The 18,559-nt window shown below is 35.6% G+C and overlaps 3 protein-coding genes across 3 annotated transcripts; 1 reads left to right on the forward strand and 2 right to left on the reverse strand.

Annotated features, from left to right (window-relative positions):
• Positions 1–400: 400 nt before the first annotated feature.
• Positions 401–1,340, reverse strand: LOC133524826 (uncharacterized). Its single transcript, XM_061860978.1, has one exon. The coding sequence runs from the start codon at positions 1,184–1,186 to the stop codon at positions 644–646; it is 543 nt and encodes a 180-aa protein (XP_061716962.1). The 5' UTR covers positions 1,187–1,340; the 3' UTR covers positions 401–643.
• A 132-nt stretch (positions 1,341–1,472) lies between these two features.
• Positions 1,473–6,173, forward strand: LOC133524806 (uncharacterized). Its single transcript, XM_061860951.1, has 3 exons — positions 1,473–3,080; positions 3,837–4,341; positions 5,233–6,173. The coding sequence occupies exons 2-3, from the start codon at positions 4,243–4,245 to the stop codon at positions 6,034–6,036; spliced, it is 903 nt and encodes a 300-aa protein (XP_061716935.1). The 5' UTR covers positions 1,473–3,080; positions 3,837–4,242; the 3' UTR covers positions 6,037–6,173.
• A 2,143-nt stretch (positions 6,174–8,316) lies between these two features.
• LOC133524807 (uncharacterized) lies at positions 8,317–14,219 on the reverse strand. The gene is made up of 2 exons (XM_061860952.1): positions 13,089–14,219; positions 8,317–10,608 (listed from the first exon to the last, which is right to left on the reverse strand). The coding sequence occupies exon 2, from the start codon at positions 10,441–10,443 to the stop codon at positions 9,364–9,366; it is 1,080 nt and encodes a 359-aa protein (XP_061716936.1). The 5' UTR covers positions 10,444–10,608; positions 13,089–14,219; the 3' UTR covers positions 8,317–9,363.
• Between the last annotated feature and the right edge of the window lie 4,340 nt (positions 14,220–18,559).

Raw genomic sequence — 18,559 nt, forward strand, 5'->3', positions numbered from 1 at the left:
CTATTTTCCACGTCTACTTCTTTCCACGTATGGGTCAATAACACCATCAAGTCTTAAGCCTACGAAACATTCAAATTGAATCTAAAAAAACCCATTACAAAAAGTAAAAAAAAGAATTAAAAAAAAAATTTAACGCGTATTTAACATTATATTGTATACACAATTCGATTTCTGGCTGGCGACACAACCATCTGTCCACTTCATATTTTCTCTTATACAGACCGTATGATAGTGCACAGTGGAGCCTTATGTTCTTTTCGGAATTATATAGACTCGCTGTCTCACGAAAATTTTCGTTGAAAACAAGCACCGTGCGATGATAAGACACGAATTGAAACGGAGAGTTATCAACAGTAGCATTCTTAACCGCACGCATAGTTACACGATAAGACACTATTGCAGTCTTATCACTTACCGGCCGAAAGTCACGTTTCTCGCGTCATATCATCATCGTCCAAAAATAAAACGTAAAATGTGCACTCACTCAGTTCCTACTATAGGATTCTCGAGTACATCATTACAAATATAAATAGGTGAATATTTTTGTGGTTGCAATGACACTCTTGTAAAAAAATTCAAAAACAACTTTTATTGCACTCACATATAAAAAAAACATGAACAAACCACATGTGATTCCTCGTCTTCAAACGCTTTTGCTTCTCTCGTATTGGCTCTGAAGTGGAACATTCTGATCATCAGTTCCTGCATCGTCAGTCGCTTCCGAGTCCCAATTAACATCGTCGTCGTTCTCGAGGAGATTCACGATACTTAGGGCATTTTGTATTATTGCCATATCATGCGGCGTGAAGTGATTTTGATTAGTTGTCTCTAAATCCACGTCTCGTCGCTTGCTTAACCACTTGACCAGCTCGTAATCTTTGTTGTTAACTGCATAGTGCAGCGGTGTCTCATTAGTATTATTCTTCGCATTTATGTTAGCTCCAAGATTGACGAGAACATCAATGACTTCAATGGCCAAATGTCCTCTGTGTTCGCCGGCTGCGATGTGAACACACGTTTCACCTCGAAAATTCGGCTCTTGAAGAAAGGATGCTATGTCCTCGTCGACGTTGTCCCGAATGCGACGCAACAGCATCACCGTTCCTTCCCTCGCTATCTCGTGAAATATGTTTACTCCCGTTGCGTTATTTTTCTTGAACAATCTCACTATTGGTGACTCTGTCATGTTTACTTACAGAGTAAACCGCAAGTTTTGACGCGCAATGCGTTACTGCACGAGTGAGACATTTCGCTTACTTCAATGAATATTTATGCACCTTGATTCCAGATGTGATGTTAATTATGTTTACAATCACGGCGAAAACAGCTTCACTATCAGGACACAGTGACATTTTTGTTATGGCTATCTCGACACCTGATTAAACGATGCAATTTTAAAAACAATAAAATTGACATGAACGTTGGCTCGTACGATTATCATGTGATGCTTCTCTTATGGCAATTTGGTGGCGAGTTGACTAGCCAAAAGCTATCCTAGATTTACCATAGCTCTTTATTATTGCTCGTGACTGTGGTATTATATATATGACTCTTTAAATATAATTATATTTTTTAAATAGGTATATATTGTAAATAGCTATAGGTATGTAGCTAGAAGTATATCGCTGTAGGCATAGCAGCTAAAGACTATGCGGAAAGAGTGTATGAAAATAGGCTGCGGTAGGATAGTGGGTGGCTACCATATCTGCCACACTCTGGTAAAGGCTCTTCCAGTTGGAATCTAGTGACCATCGAGGGCTCGTTCGATTTGTCTAGGCTAGAAAAATCCAATGAACCATGTTTTGAGAAAGTTATTCCAATTTTCGAACTTTCGTAGCCCCAAATATATGCCTCTATAGGATGTATAGTTTTCATGTTGTCTTTCTGAACTTTCGTATTTGACCAGGTCATGATAGGTTGTCCGTATCGAGGGATATCGAAAAGCGACCAGAAGCCTTTTGGTTTTGAGTTCGGTGGACACTTTGCTCGTTTGATTTATTGGCGTAGATCCTTAATTTGAGTGTGAGTGGACCCAGTAGGCTTGGCACATAATGGGCGCGACGGTATCTCGCGGCGAGATAGGCTACCCGTCTTTTTCTATGTAAATTAGAGAGGGACGGGTAGTCTATCTCGCCGCGAGGCCCTGTCGCGCCAATCATGTGCTAGCCCGGCAGTAAGTCTTTGCCAGGTCTTTTCTTCTCATTCATAAATCCTCCGTTGACATAGTCGAATAATTCGTCAAAAAAAAAGAAAAACATCGGCTGTTTCTTTGCTTGACGGATCTAGTATCGTGTCGTGTCTTGACCCAATAGGGGACAGGTCAGTACCTCAGCGATCGAATGTAGGAAAGAACATATTCCTTATTTTAATGAACGATCTTCCCCTTGAATCGTCGATTGTGGATTTTGTAATTGGTATTTGCGCCATAGTAAATGCAGACAGCGGGGACCAGTTAATAAAAAATGTTCATTATGTGACACGCCTATCCGAATGGTTCACAGCAAACGGAATTATATTAAATCTACATAAATTATGTGTAACGGAGTTCAACTTGAGGCAGACTCGAGACGCTGTTGTCAACGCAAAATACCTCTGATCTCTTGTCCACGACACGGTTGTTCAACCGTACGGTGTGTCAGCCGTACGGTTGAAAAAACGTGCTAGCTTGTACATGACACGGCAAAATCACCGGGCGAGGCATTGGCTAAGTACTGGCTTTAGCGCGCTAGTAGCGCTTTTTACCCCGGGCTGTGTAGGACGTGCTGCGTCATGAATTTTCTTACGAAAAAAAAGATTATCGTTGCTTATTTTACATATATAGGAAACGGAAAATAGAAAAAAAAAGGGAAAGAAGGTTTTGGATACATCCGATTTTAGAAAAAAAGGGAGGAATATGGCGCGTTTCATACACTTTTCAAGAATCAATTGAGAGAAGATGAAGACAAGTTTTACAATTATTTTAGAATGCAGAAAACTACATTCGACAACTTGCTCCAAAAATTATCCCAGAAACTAAAACATCAAGATACTTTTATGCGACAGAGTATATCGCCCGCAGAAAGATTGGCTGTAACTCTGAGGTAAGTACAAAATTAAATGACATATTTTAGTTTAAAATTATTTATTGCACACAAACAATATAATATTACTTATTATTATTAATTATTACTTTAAGAACAAGTAAATACAAAAATACATTACACTGAATATGCTACTCGAATGCGGCGGTACTAAAATCGAATTCGTCTTCAATAGAACCTTGAGAATCTGCCGAGATACTTTCCGCATTTACACTATGTGCAGATAATTTCGATTCGGGTCGGTAGTGTATTGGCTCGAAACCAGAACCGTGTCCAAAATCATGAGAAGACGTCTGTGGACGACTTATTCCAAAGCCCGATCTAGCAGCTGTAGAATATCCATATGTTGACGATTGCGCGCGTTATATGTACATAGTTTTATACGTGACTGTAATTGTAATTGAATAACTTATGTACTTAATCAGCAAACTTCATTTAATTTCGATGTGCTTTAAAGTTTAGTTACGCGACACGATTACATAAAGCGCATCATTACAGTTTTTAAAGGTTAGGCAATTTTAATGGATTGCAATCTGTTGATTTCTCATGGGAATCGAAACGAATATAATATATGTAGGTATATATTTAAGCACATTAAACAACATCAGCATCACCTACCGATTGTAAATTGTTTAAACATTTAGTGCATAAATCACAACACCTACTACTACTACTTAGCTAGAATAATGTACATTACGATCGAAAAGACACATCCACTACCTAAAGCCCGCTACACACGTTAACGATATATCGTAGCGATTTCAGACTGTGCAGATAAATCGAACGTCCCTAGTGTCTCCACACGCCTCCGATATCGGCGTCGATCGGCAGTTCTCCGCAGAGTCTCACGCAAGAAACACGCATTATGGAAGATGATGACGCGTATGTTTAAAGAAAAAAAAGGCGCGGAGTGTGTGGTGTAAAGACTGGCTCATGAAAAGGAAGCGATTTTCTCATACCAACTTATTAAATGAGTTGAAATTTGCTCCGAAAAATTGGCATAATTACTTGAGGATGAATGAAGAAGCATACTTTAATCTGCTGGCTTTAGTTACTCCACTAATAAAGAAACACGACACTGTAATGCGAAGAAGCAATAAGTCCTCATGAAAGATTATCTGCTACACTGCGATTTTTAGCTACAGGACGTTCCTACGAATGTATGAAGTTTTCTACAATAATATCACCGCAAGCTCTTAGTCAAATCATTCCTGAAACCTGTGATGCTTTGTACGAGGTTCTACGGAAAGAGTACTTAAAGGTAAGCATGAGACATAAAAAATACTGTAATCATCAAATTATTTATCAATTAAACTTACACGACGTATCACCACCAATAATGCTGTTTAGGTGTCGTCACATTTTACAAATTATCATTTAAATTACTTAAATAGGTAGCAATTGTGTTATCAGATCGTGCATCCTGATCAGGCTGTAATGGTGATGTAGATTCCATAGATGATACACTTGAGGATTCATAGTGGACTACAGCATGTTCTTGAAAGCTGTGTTGGTTAGCTTGTAAGGCATATTGGCTTTCAGTGTGTGGTTGAGTGAAAAGGTTTTGAGTGTTTGGCTGAGTGAAAAGGATTTGAGTTTGTGGCTGAGTGTAAAGGTTTTGAGTGTGTGGCCGAGTGGAAAGGTTTTGAGTGTGTGGCTGAGTAAAAAGGGCTTGTGTGTGTGGCTGACTGGAAAAACCAGTGTTGGGAAAGTCAATTTTTTCTTACAGTGTGTGACATAGTTAAGCTACCCATTTCAGCCAAGAACAGAGTTTCGTTAATTATTTTTTCTGCTATGATTCTCTGTTCTTTTGGTAACTCTTGTAGTTTCATCCCAACATTTTTTCCAAAAACCTCAAAACGATTGTCGGGGAGTTTGGGCCGTTTAAAATGATCATTTACGGACTTAAGTACGTCTTCGGTTAATGTATTTCTTCCTGGTCTTGGCCGACGGACGGTTCGGGGTCGGTGTGTCTCGTTCGCTGTCCGAATAGTTCAGTGTTGGTGTATCTCGATCGCTGTCAGAACGGTTTGGGGTCGGTGTGACTTGTTCGTTGCTCGTTGAGTCGTTGCTGGCGGTCGACTGATTCTGTAGAATAGAAGAAATATTATGTTACTAAAATAATATTAATCATGTACTCATTTTGTTACAGTTTCCCAAAACAGAACAAGATTGGAGAATAATAGCGAGAGAATTCGAGCAGAAGTGGAACTTCCCTCACTGTTTAGGTGCCATTGATGGTAAGCACGTTGAAATCGTGCCTCCAAGTAACAGTGGCTCGTTTTATTATAACTATAAACATAGACACAGTATGGTATTGCTGGCAATCGTTGATGCAAAATACAGATTCCTGTTAGTTGATTTTGGAACAAATGGAAGGGTTTCTGATGGTGGAGTATTGTTGAATACGAAATTTTATGAAAAACTTGAAAGGAAGACGTTAAATATTCCTACAGCAGAAAGGTTGCATCCACGAATACTGCCGTATGTATTTGTAGCTGATGACGCGTTTCCTCTGAGAAAGGACATGATAAAACCATTTCGGCAAAATGACTTAGACAGTAGAATTAAGAAGATATATAATTATCAGACATCGCGAGCACGCCGCATTGTCGAAAACGCATTTGGGATAATAGCGGCAAGGTTCAGAATTTACAGAACACAAATGAACCTGTCGCCTGAAACTATTGGGTCAGTCGTAAGAGCAACCTGTGCTTTGCATAATTATTTGACGTCATCATCGCTTTCATACGCTTCTTCAGAATGTTTCGATATTGAAAACTTTGAAGAAGGTACGATAACGTCAGGACTCACAACAAGAGCGTCAACACTTGAACCATTACAAAGAACTATACAAGGCCGTGCACCTCAAATAGCTAATCAAATAAGAAGTCAATTTATGACGTATTTTGTAAGTGAAGGAAAAGTTCCTTGGCACGACAATTTCATTCATTAATGTCAAGCAAAATGGTCTGCACCTTGTATTTGTGTATAATATTTTTTTTTTTCATTATAATTATTTTTATAATAATTTATTATTTATTTACCATTATTTTGCCTCTTCCTTTGCATTCCTTAGTTCCATACACACGTTTTTCCCCACTCTGTCCGTCTGTCTGTCTGTCACAACGTGAAATATCTCAGGAACTACTTGTGCTATCAACTTGAAATTGATATAGCTAATATAGATATAGCTAATCCACGTGTATGGAAAATTTAAAAATATATTGTTCATTTCTATAAAAAAGGACGGTAAAAGGGGGGGGGGGGGGATTCAAAAAGTTTAAAGTCTAGTTTGTGTTGATTTTTTTTCCTTTAAATTTATATAGAAGTATTCTGAAAGTACCTTCTAGCAAATAAAAAAAGAATTATCGAAATTGGTTCACTTGATAAAGAATTATCTCTGAAAAACCAACATAGATCTTTTCTTAATAAAGTTTGGTGAAAGTTTGTACGGAACCCTCGGTGCGCGAGACAGACTCGCACTTGACCGGTTTTTTGTATTACCGTCTCCAACGACAAAGCAAAGAGACATTTTGCATTTAATAGAATACACAAAAGTTTTACCCTCCTTGCAATACCTGCAACGTGCCCTTGCTATTGCGTTTTCAGAAAAATGACCCACATTATCATACCGCACGCTTTCTGTTGGTCTTTCTACCACAGACTTTTGTATTATAAGTTTTTGTGGCAAACTATTTCCAGTTTCATATATAACAGTCTTTCCTGCTCTACACAAACCTTCATGTAACTCGTACCGGAAATGTTTTAATGGTTTCTTTTCGTCGTTATGACTTCTGTACAGGATCCAGGCATTGTTGATGCACATGTCTAATAATTGAGAAAATATTGCCATATACCATCTACGGGTTTTAAAGGGGGTCCGATATAGGGCAATCAGCATATCTGCCAAATCTACCCCGCCCATGTGCTTGTTGTACAGTTTGACAACTTGGGGACATTGAACATCTACTTTTCTTTTACTCTGTTTAGAGTACCTCCGAATTGTTTCCATTGGGTGAGAGTCCATGAAAGAACTAATAATAATATGTATTATTGAAAGAACTAATAATAAATGGTATTTAGAAATCCTTGAAATAAATGGGATTAAATAATCGCTTACTATAAATTTGAGGAAATTAATGAAACACGAAATAACTTAAATAAAGTTTATTAGGCCAACATAATACAAAATATAAAGTAGTACCATTTAACTTTAGATGAACAGTTCTATAAACTCGCACTGCAACCACATACTTTCTTCGAAATTTTATTTATTACCCCTTCAGTGCAGTCAATAATCTCATCATAGCTATCATTGGCCACGTACTGCGCGCTCAGGAGCACCTTCTCGTCTTGCTCGTTTGTATCTGGAATGCCATCTCGAATATCTATAATTTGGATTCTTACAAGCTTGTTGCCTTTTCCTGCTTCATTATTTATCACGAAACATGGTGGATATACAATGTATCGTTTAGTGACTTTATTATTGACTTTTGTTGTCCGTTTCTTTAGTTTGGATTTTGAATAGAATTCTTGACTTTTTTATATAAGTCGCTGTCATCGAATTCTTCTGGAAGCACAAACTCTTGTGCGTATTGTGAAAAAGGGATGTGGACGTCTTCGGTATCTCCCATTTTTTGAAAATCTATAACAAAACGGAGAATTTAATTTATTTATAGGTTTATTTTTGAAGTTTAGTTTTAATTACTACTTTCTATTTTTTAAGTAGATTTATTTTAAAATTGTATAATTAGTATATGTTTGAATAAATAAATCCATATACTTACATAAATTTATATAATATAAAAAATGTACATTTTGCAATAAAAAAGAGAAAAAATAGTTTGATAAATACAGTTAAAAATAATATGAATATTCATAAATTATATACACAAATAATTTGATGTTTATTAGATTTTTTAAATCAACTTACCAGGTCAGCTCGTGAGAAAGCGTGTGATGTTATTCAAATGTTAGCAATTAAACATTACTATGCGCTTATAAAGGTTAGCTACTGTTTGTTCAGCAAAATGTAAATGCGCAATAGTGTTATATGATATCCTAAGCTTTACACGTGGATACTTGTATACCTAAAGCAAGTCACAACTTGTTTCTGTTTCATCACATCACGTGGTTTCAGATAGAAACGTCTATAAATAAACTGGCTTTAAAAAGGGTTAAGGTGAATTATAATGAAAACAACAAAATAACAAGATAATACATTTATTTATAATAAGACATCATTCATCAGTAAAATATTAACCAAATTACACATAATGGAGTCAAAAATACAGTACGTTTAAATCTTAATATTTATGTATGCTTATGTCAATAAATTAACAATTAAACATTAAGTATTGAGATATGTCCCCAAGCTTTTGTGGATTTTTGGTTGTCAGAAATCATACGCTTGTCGTCATTAGCTGAAAGAGCAATTTTATTTACACTTTCGGTAAATATGTTGTGCTTAATGGACTTAAATAAAATGTTTCTTCTTTTTATTACATCTCCTTCAAATAATGATTTCTCGTAATTTGAAAACTTAAATTTGCTTGTTGTAATGAAAGGTTCTCTCACACCCTTAGCTTTTTTAATAACTTTATCAATGGTTTTAATACAATAAACTTTTGAACGCAGCCCTACAAACTCTTTAATCATTTTTCCTTTCATTTCATCATTAAAAAGTCCAGGTATTTTTTTATTTGGAACTGGCAGTTCTATAATATGCAAGCAATTGTCGACGACTTATAATGATATTCTCAGAAGATGAACCTAAAAACAAAGAAAAAATAAAAAAAAACTGTTTTCGTGATTTTTACTTCCAACTGATAATTGTCTAATAAAAAACAAATTAGCACGTATTAGCAACCTAAACTATCAAAATAGTTTAGCTAATATGTTTGTCTTTACTATAATATTCATTCAGTAGTCAGATTCTATTGAATATTGAACTTTATACACTAATATAAGTAACCAACAGGTAAAAATTCGATTGTAAATTAACTTTTTTTTTCCTGTGTATAAACAAACTGAAAAGTATGAACATTCATGTTAAATATATAGTTACATACCTCCAGCTTCACAATCCATTATATAAATCACACCAAACAACTTCAAAACAATAGAATATGTTATATAAATACACTTAGTTTTAACAAGTAATTAACCTTTGGTCAGAAGTCGATACTTCGTTAATGTGGGTAGTTATGAAAACGTTCGTTTAAATTGTTATGAGGGTTGTCATTCAATCTTAGGAACGATACAGATACAAAAAATAAAGTCACGTGACTATTATCGTTGATTTGGTACATTGGACTTTTGGCCAGAAATTTAGGAAAATCCGCCTGTGTGCCACGGTTAATTGCTCTCTTTGAAGAATGAGAGTGCAGTCATACAACGGCTTCAGACAAGTTATGAATTGCTCGATTTCTTCCCAAAACTGACCTGAGGCTAATCTGGAAACCTCGTGTATATTTTCACAAAATTCTTTTAATGATTGAAGACGTACGAGCATATCATATTTTGAGGTCCATCTTGTTGCGCAATCAATAATAGGTACTTTCAAATGTGCTATTTTCAATAGATTCCTGTTTGTTGGAATAAGCAGAATCTTTGCAATCTTCCTGGCTAGGTCTAAAGTTACTTGGACCTCAACACTTTCATTGATAGCGTCTTTAATTGCTAATTGTAAAGTGTGTGCTGCGCATAACATACCCCTCACTTTGTGAGTGTCATTACTAACAGCATTTTGTAGCAAAGTCGACTCGAAATTGGCAGTTTCTTCTGATACTTCATTCAGCTGATCATCTTCTTCATCGCTAGACATATCAGGGTCAGAATTATCTGTAGTGTCTTCAAATAAGTCTTCGGAACAATAATTACCCTTTAACAATTTAACCATTTTTTTCATATTTGACCCGTTGTCAGTAGTCAAAGAGTAAATTTGATCAGTCGAAATATAGAACTCGGATAGTATTTCTAACAGTTTTTCTTTTAAAAATTCGGCCGTTTGATTTTGAAAAATTTCTGCAATTGCTAAATTTCTGACTATAATCTTATCGTTATTCAGATACTGAATATTAACTCCGAAGAATTTGCGTTCCGAGCAAGTAGCTGAATCTACTTTTAGGCTGATCAATTTTTCTCGAATCTCCGAAGCAATTTTTAACTTAATTTGGTACGCTGTTTCTGGTATCAATGCCCGAACTGATTTTTCGTTTATTACTTTGATTTGAGATTGAGCATTTAAATCTATTGGTTTTGTTACTCTTGGTGCCGTTGCTGCCAGTTTCATAAATTTTCTGAACGGAACGTCACTTACTAATGCAAGAGGGCGACCATGGACGGCAATTAACTGCATGCATAAATCTTTAAGATTTTCTACACGATTCTCATCCTCACTCTTTGTAGAATTCTCGCCTGAAAGTCTTGATGCTTGATTTGATTTATTTATATGTATAATTTCATTGTATTCCGGTAAATGCCTTGTTGATAAGTGACATTTGAGGTTGCTGGTGTGTTTTCCCTGCAAGAAATAAGGTTAAATTATAGCGTTAACGAAAATTCAGAGTTTGCAGATGTCAGAGCAAAACTCATAGAACCTAGTGAGAGTTGGACTCGTTCAAGCTTCAAGGGACTGCGAAGTTTAGTAGGTAGGTAGATAGGTTAGGTAATTACTTAAGTTGCTATTAAGTCCGTAGCAGGGCAAGGGAAGGATAAATGTCCTTTTATGATCATAGTCTGGTTTTTTTTCTACAGTTACTTAGTGGTTCCGCAGAGAAAAATATTTTTTTAAGAGAAGAATCATTAAAGTTTAACAAAACATTACTTTTTCATTTTGTTAAGCATAATCAAATAAATATAATAAATAAATATTATAGGACATTACACACATAATTACACAAATTGTGGGTACTTAGGCAACGATATATATAACATATAAATACTTAAATAGATAGAAAACACCCATGACTCAGGAACAAATATCCGTGCTCATCACACGAATAAATGCCCTTACCAGGATGTGAACCCGGGACCATCGGCTTCATAGGCAGGGTCATAGACCGCGAGCCAGGAACAGATTTCCATGACCAATCGCCTCCCGGGCGAAAACTTGTATAGTGGTTAACAGCTATGTATGATGAACCCTCGTAGACGTTAGCTGCCGCTCCGTTGGTGGGTTGAGGAATGGCAGCCACCGAATCACGTAAAAAAAATTTAGTCATCACCTCCCGTTTGATACTTTGTCAGGTGATAGTTCAGATGCTATTGTTAATTTAAAAAATCGTTAGCCGGCTGTATCGCGGTGGTGAAAACGACTGCTGGTCGTATGAACATCTTAAAAATAAGCGCTTTACCTTTTTATGACAGCAAACCAAAATCATGAAACTTTGCATGTAGCATTCCATCAGGCGTTTCAAATGAACGGATTACGCAATATACACCTTGCGCATACTTTGCGGACATATAGTGGTACGGCGCATATTTTTTACATTTTCATGTAGCTCTAATCTTTCTACCGCGATACAACTGGCTGACGGTTTTTTTTTTAAACAGCATCTAAACTATCATTTGAAAAAGTATCAGCCGGGAGGCGATGACTGACGATATATGTTCTTGGCCCGCGGTCTATCACTATCCACCGGTCGTATATGTTTAATACGCGATTCCAAATTATGAGAATCACTTAGAACTCGTGCGTCTGTCCGTCTGTCACGGCCTATTTTCTCCGAAACTACTGGACTAATTTAGTTGGTACATATATGTGAGTTTGTGACCTAAATACGGACATGTAACGCAAACAAATGAATTTTAAACATGGGAGCCATTTCGGCAAATGAATAAATTAAAAAAAATAAGTTTTTCATGTCGTGTTACACATCAAATGAAAGAGCTCGTTGTGAGAATTTTAAATAAAGTTTTTTTCTTATTTTAAAATTAATAGTTTAGAAACTATTTGAGAATAAAAAACCGGCCAAGAGCATGTCGGGCCACGCTCAGTGTAGGGTTCCGTAGTTACTCTTCCGTCACAATAAGCTAAACTGGAGCTTAAAGTATAGTAAATTGTTAACCAAGGGATGAAACGGTACCTTTCACCCGAGTTAAATAAAATAGGCAAATTTGCATAATCAGTACCTAATTAAAGTAAGTCTTTTTACTATGAAGGGGAAACTTTTTGCGATAACTCAAAAACAGCTAAATTGATCATGTCCGCTATAGTTTTCATTTAATGTCTTTCTTAAGCTCTACTTCCATAATTTTTGGACCTATGGTTCAAAAGTTAGAGGGGGGGGGGGGACACATTTTTTTTTTTCTTTCGGAGCGATTATCTCCGAATATATTCACTTTATCAAAAAATGTTTGTTGAAGACCCCTATTAGTTTTGAAAGACCTTTCCAACGATACCCCACACTGTAGGGTTGAAGCAAAAAAAAATTCACCCCCACTTTACGGGTAGGGGAGGTACCCTCAAAAAAATTAAATTTTTAGATGTTATTGTACGACTTTGTCGGCTTTATTGATTTATATATCCATGCCGAATTTCAGCTTTCTAGCACTAACGACCACGGAGCAAAGCCTCGGACAGACAGACAGACAGACAGACAGACAGACAGACAGACAGACGGACATGGCGAAACTATAAGGGTTCCTAGTTGACTACGGAACCCTAAAAAAGACAACAGTTGGACTTAATTACTTGTGATGTACGGAACTCTTGCAACGCGAGTCCGAGTCGCAGTGGCCGGTTTTTATAAAATGTCGTGAAATATCAAGTATGATTCAACATTCAGATGAATGTGATTAATAATATAAATATTATATGAGAAATAACTCCCGTGTTTGTTTACTTACAAGGACGTTAATTAATGGATTAGAATGAAGTATTGTATACGTTCTTATCGATGTGGTTTGAGGTTTAAAAAACGCAAGCGACTCATGCGAGTGATTGTTTGATCGAGCGAGTGATGTTATCTAGTCAAATAAAAAAAAAAAAAACATCCTTACCTTTAGCTTGTTGCCACATAATGTACATTGGCCTTTATTACTTTCCACATCAAATAAAAATACCGGTGAACAGCGTCAACTTTTGCTTTTGGCATCGTAGGTATGATTCGTATGTAGTAGCAACGGCGTGGACAACAATAATAACAAAAATGGTCACTTCAGTCCTCACTTACGTAGTAGATTTGTAAAACAAACACTGTCAATTACGAGTAAGTAGTAGTGATAACATTGGCGCGTGTCTAAGACTGAAGAAAAAAGCGACGTGACGATGCGCTCGATCCGCGCAAAGCAACAGCCAATCACAACTCTTTGCCATTGAAAATTGAACCGTATTTCACCTACAGCGGCTTCGATCATTCGGAAGCGCGCGAACATCAAAGAACGCCGCCGCCGCCGGCGATCGCTTAGTATTCGATTTGGAGTAATGTGTGCTTTATGAACAAGGTAGACGATTTAAATTAGCACGCTTATATGCTGAAAGGGAAGCCCTTTATAAGGCTAACCCTTATAAGCGATATGCAAGGTGTTGGTGAGCGGATGATAAGGGTTTTGTAAGGGTATTGGATACCGATTACTCAAAAGGGTTAGCTTTAATATAAGGGCTTTAAAAGCAAAATGAAAGGGTTTCGACGGGCAAAGGGTCTGGTGAGTTAAGCCTTATGCAAAACCCTTACAAAACCCCTTATAAGGGATAGCGGGCCGGTCCCTGGCTGCGCCGCGGTAGTTTCCCGTAATGTGACAGTGATCACGACCCTATCAGAAAATAATAAATGGTTACAAATATGACATCGCACCGCATTCAGAAAATTTAGCTCGTCATTTTTGTTGAATATTATGGGAGTATTTTTGGTAACAACCCTATGAATATGAGCAACATCTTTATATATTGCTTCAATAAATCTGTCAACGCAATCAGTACCGCGATAAGAAACATAGCGATTATGACTTGGATCTGCATTACAAACAATATAGTATGCAAAGGCAGCTGGAATATGATGTTGCAACCTAATAGTGTTAGGAGTAATAGGACTATTAAGAGTATCAGAATCATCAGTATCACTACTACTAGAAGTATCAGTATGACTACTAATTTCAGTTGGTTCTAACAATGATTCAAAATCTGCATATATCACAAATGGAACATTCTGCTTTAATTTTTGAATTTAATTACGGTTCCCTTGTCTGGCAAAACAGTCGCTTCTCTAGTACACAAGTGATTTGCTAGTTCGTCTTGTTTAGGAAAAAATAACAGACAGGTTTCGCAAAAGTATATTCTACTATTATGTTTCGTTATTTGTTTACGCACAAGACGACTCAAATCTTTGATCAGAACATAATGCGGTGGATGGCTACCATCATCTATTAAAAGCAAGTTCATATTTTGTTTACTTTCCTGTTGTTTAGGTATTTCAGACTTGTACAGCGGACCAATTATAGTCTTTTCTTTTTTTAAACCAAAAATTGTTATTGAAAGCATCGGGTTGTTCCTTTCAAATATTCTAATATCATCGAACGTAACTGGAAAAGAAATTTGAGAAATATTTAAAACGTCTCGAAAATTCGGATAAGATGATACTCTTTCAGGATAATTGGTTCAAGGATACAAAGCTGCTGTTACACACCATAAAAAACAACATTGATCTTTATTTTTTATGTTTATACATGCTTTCTTGCTTTTAATGAACTTTGGTAGGTCAACATAGCTTGAACCTCGTAATGGTTGATACTTGTTTATATTAATATCTAAATGCGAATTACTAACAAAGGCCCACCCACTATCGCGGCCTTGAAACTCCTCTGATTTTTTCTTTAGACAGGTAACGACCTCGCAAAAAAGTGTCTCAAAATCATAACTAAGATACAAAACTTTGTTTATAGTTCCAAATGACTTAATGGATTGACATCATGAAAACTCCAAATAGTTCAGTTAACCTTAATGCACGTATGTTTCATAAGAGAACCATCTAAAAGCCATTTTATTTTGTTTCGAATTGAGTTCATAAATGTATCGAGACCAGACCTCGGACAGAGTGAGCCATTTTTACGTCATTAATGTCAAGTGTAGATGTTAATATAGATATGCCTCAAGATGAAATATTAAAAAGAATTCATGAATAATAATTAAACAAAAATGACAGTGCATTATGTACAAAACGAGTAAGTATTATTTATTTATTCAAATTTTTCTTTGTTATTGGTTATTGTAATAAAGAACTATAATTTTTTCTAGACTTTCAATTTTCAACGCACTTCTTCTTGAGTTTAATATCCACTTATAGATGGAAAAAGACCTTTCTACTTCCACTGAAGTGAGCGGAGTGAAGTTGTACATTAAAATACCGTCCACATCTGTTCCTTCCGAAATTTTTTCAGCATAGTCCCTAAATAGATCAGTTTCTAGCTATGACGTCTTCTAATTTCTGACTGACAGAAGCAGACGAAGACCAGCTTATAACAGCTCTCACTTGGTCCAACGTTAAAAATGTATCTACGACGGATATTTTATATTCCTGTAATTTTTTTAAGGCATATTCAATTATATGGAAATTCTCAACAATATATTTTAGATTATTTCGTAAATTTTCAGTTTGTATAATTCTTTTCGCCACTCTTATCGACATTGCGTCTGACGATCTCAATGCCCATAGGACTACTTTTATTTCGTCAAAATATTTTTCGTAATATGCTGCTGCCGCTAGCCAAGTTCCCCATCTCGTAATCACTGGTTTTGGAGGCAGGGGCATATTAGGATATTTATCCTTTAATATGCGGATTCTATTAGGAGCCTTTAAAAATACTTTTTTAACGTTTGAAATGAGCAAATCCACATCTGGATACAGGGAACGTATTTTTTCGGCTACGCGGTTTAGCCCATGTGCCAAACATGTAACGTGTTTCAAATTAGGCAGATAAGTTTTCAAAATTCGGCCAGCCAGCAACATGTATGCAACACCATCAGTACTTAGCACCAGAACATTTCCAATTTTGTAGTCATAAGATTCGCCCCACATATTTTTCAGAGTGTCCATCACGAATACAGATATTGTTTGACCATTAACTTTTGATAATATTTTGCAGGCTATTAAATATGGTCTGTTAAATGAATTCAATGGCTTCACTAAAAAATGCACTATATATCTCCCTAAAGAGTCGGTTGATTCATCAAGAGAAATCCATATTTTTTCATTCGAAAGATTATCGTGTATTGAACTGATTTGCTTCTGATACAATTTATCCAAATAAACTTTCCTCAGCCATGATTCACTCGGGAGTGTAGGTTGGTTTGCACACTGGCAGCATAAATACTTAAAAAAAAACTGTTTGAAAGCCGGGTTCTTCATTTGTGACCATGGTATGTTACACAAAATGAGGAATCGAATTAAATTGAGATTGAAATCCTCATCAAACTTTCGATAATTGCCATTGTGCATTGGTCCCTTGATGTGTCTTTGCACATTACTTTTTTTAGTTGTCACTTTGGTTTTACATTTTGCACAAAAAATACTTTTATTACCGTCATATGTCATGTCAGGTTCATTTTCAATCCACTTAAGAACTGTTTTTGCTTTATATTTCGGCATACTCAAATTCGGAATAATCTCTCTTCTTAATTATTTATTTTTTATTAGCAAACTCAAATTGCTCACAAATTAAAATAACACAACAGAACATTAGAATGACATTAATGACTTTGTCATGATATTTCAATGTTAAATATGGCATCGTTAAATAGAGTTATTGTCTATCTAAAGAGGTATGATATCATATCAGTTATATTACTTTCATATGGATATATGTAATAATATGCTTATCATTTAAAGAGGTTTGCTATACAATTAATTTGTTTTGCTAGTTATGTAAAGATCTAAATAGAATAATTTAATTCGTTATTCAATTACATCACATCTGCCATTGAATGACTACGTAGGTATGTCCATATTATGCAAACTCTTAAAACAGCTCACCCTGTCCGAGGTCTGATCGAGACACCCTAGACTTTGATCGTTTTTGGCTAATATGCGATAACTTATCGCCGATAAGTAACAATGCGGTTTCGAAACGCTGAATCTACTACTTCAACGTCATCATTAAGTACTTTGCTAGATTGTACATTATTTTTATGCGCATTGCTTCGAAGATGTCCGACCCAATTTATTTTTTCTACAGACGTACTACACGAAACACAATAAGGCATTTTGAAATAATAACAAGACTAATCAGAAATATATAACTAAACGTAATAGACTATTTTCATAAAGTAATTTGTCAAACACGAATCAATAAATTATTTGTAAACCATCGATATACTTACGTTTACTATTAGTATACGATGTATTAATTAAAACGCTGACTCCACATAAAAATACAATTGATAATGAACACTATGCAAAGTATGGATAAGCCTATAAATATAATATATTAATAAAATAACGAAATATAATTGCTTTATTTGTAATTACTTTTTATTAAATATTTAGCACAAAGTATCCTTTATCTATATAAAATTTGAATGGAATAGAATGATATATATGTATATATGATTAAAATATTTATTCGTAAAAACTTTACTGTACATAAAATATACCCATTGCACAAATATATGCAAAACCTTTAATATGTATCCATTCTGGTGAAATATTCAGATAACAGCACGATATGTTATTATGCAAAAATCGAAATCAAGATTTATTAATAAGCTTATCCACCTTTTTCTAACACAACTTTATTTAATAAATTACGTAAATTATGCATATGTGTTGCTAAAATGTAACTAACAACGTTTGAGTAAGAAATAATTCTGTTATTATCATACGTCGCGGTCCAGCCGTCCAGGACCAAATGCGAACACGTCAGGTGGTACGGTTAACAAATGAATTTTCGAGTTGTCAGAATAAAGAATTTGTAACATCAAAGAAAACTTTATCAAGGAACGGAACCGAGTAACTGAACGTATACAAAGCACTAAGAACGGTTACTACCAAAAATCATTCAACGACTGCCAAAGAAGTCCTCGAAAAATGTGGAGACTAATAAATAGCCTGGCAAGGAATAAAATCGAAGAAGTGCGCATCCCTTCAAAGCTACTTACAGACTCTGCAACAATAACAGATCCAAAAGAAATCTGTGAATGTTTTAACGAATACTTCTCGAGTATTGGTGCAACGCTAGCAAGTAAATTCTCATCTAATCCAAAGTCAAACTGTAATTCTAGTACGTCCCGGGCACAAAGCTCACTAACAGAATTTACACACGCAACTGTTCAAGAAGTTTCAGCAATTATAAATAATCTAGATGCTAATACAAGTGCAGGGTTGGACGGGATATCAGTGAAATCAGTAAAGTGCATAAAGGACCTAATAATCGATAAACTAACGGATTGTTTCAACCACTGCTTAATATTTGGCTACTTCCCCGATAGCTTAAAACTTGCTAAAGTTACACCTATACACAAATCTGCAACCAAAACAGAC

This window comes from Cydia pomonella, chromosome 14 (assembly GCF_033807575.1).
Source record: "Cydia pomonella isolate Wapato2018A chromosome 14, ilCydPomo1, whole genome shotgun sequence".
In the NCBI taxonomy this organism is placed as follows: domain Eukaryota; kingdom Metazoa; phylum Arthropoda; class Insecta; order Lepidoptera; family Tortricidae; genus Cydia; species Cydia pomonella.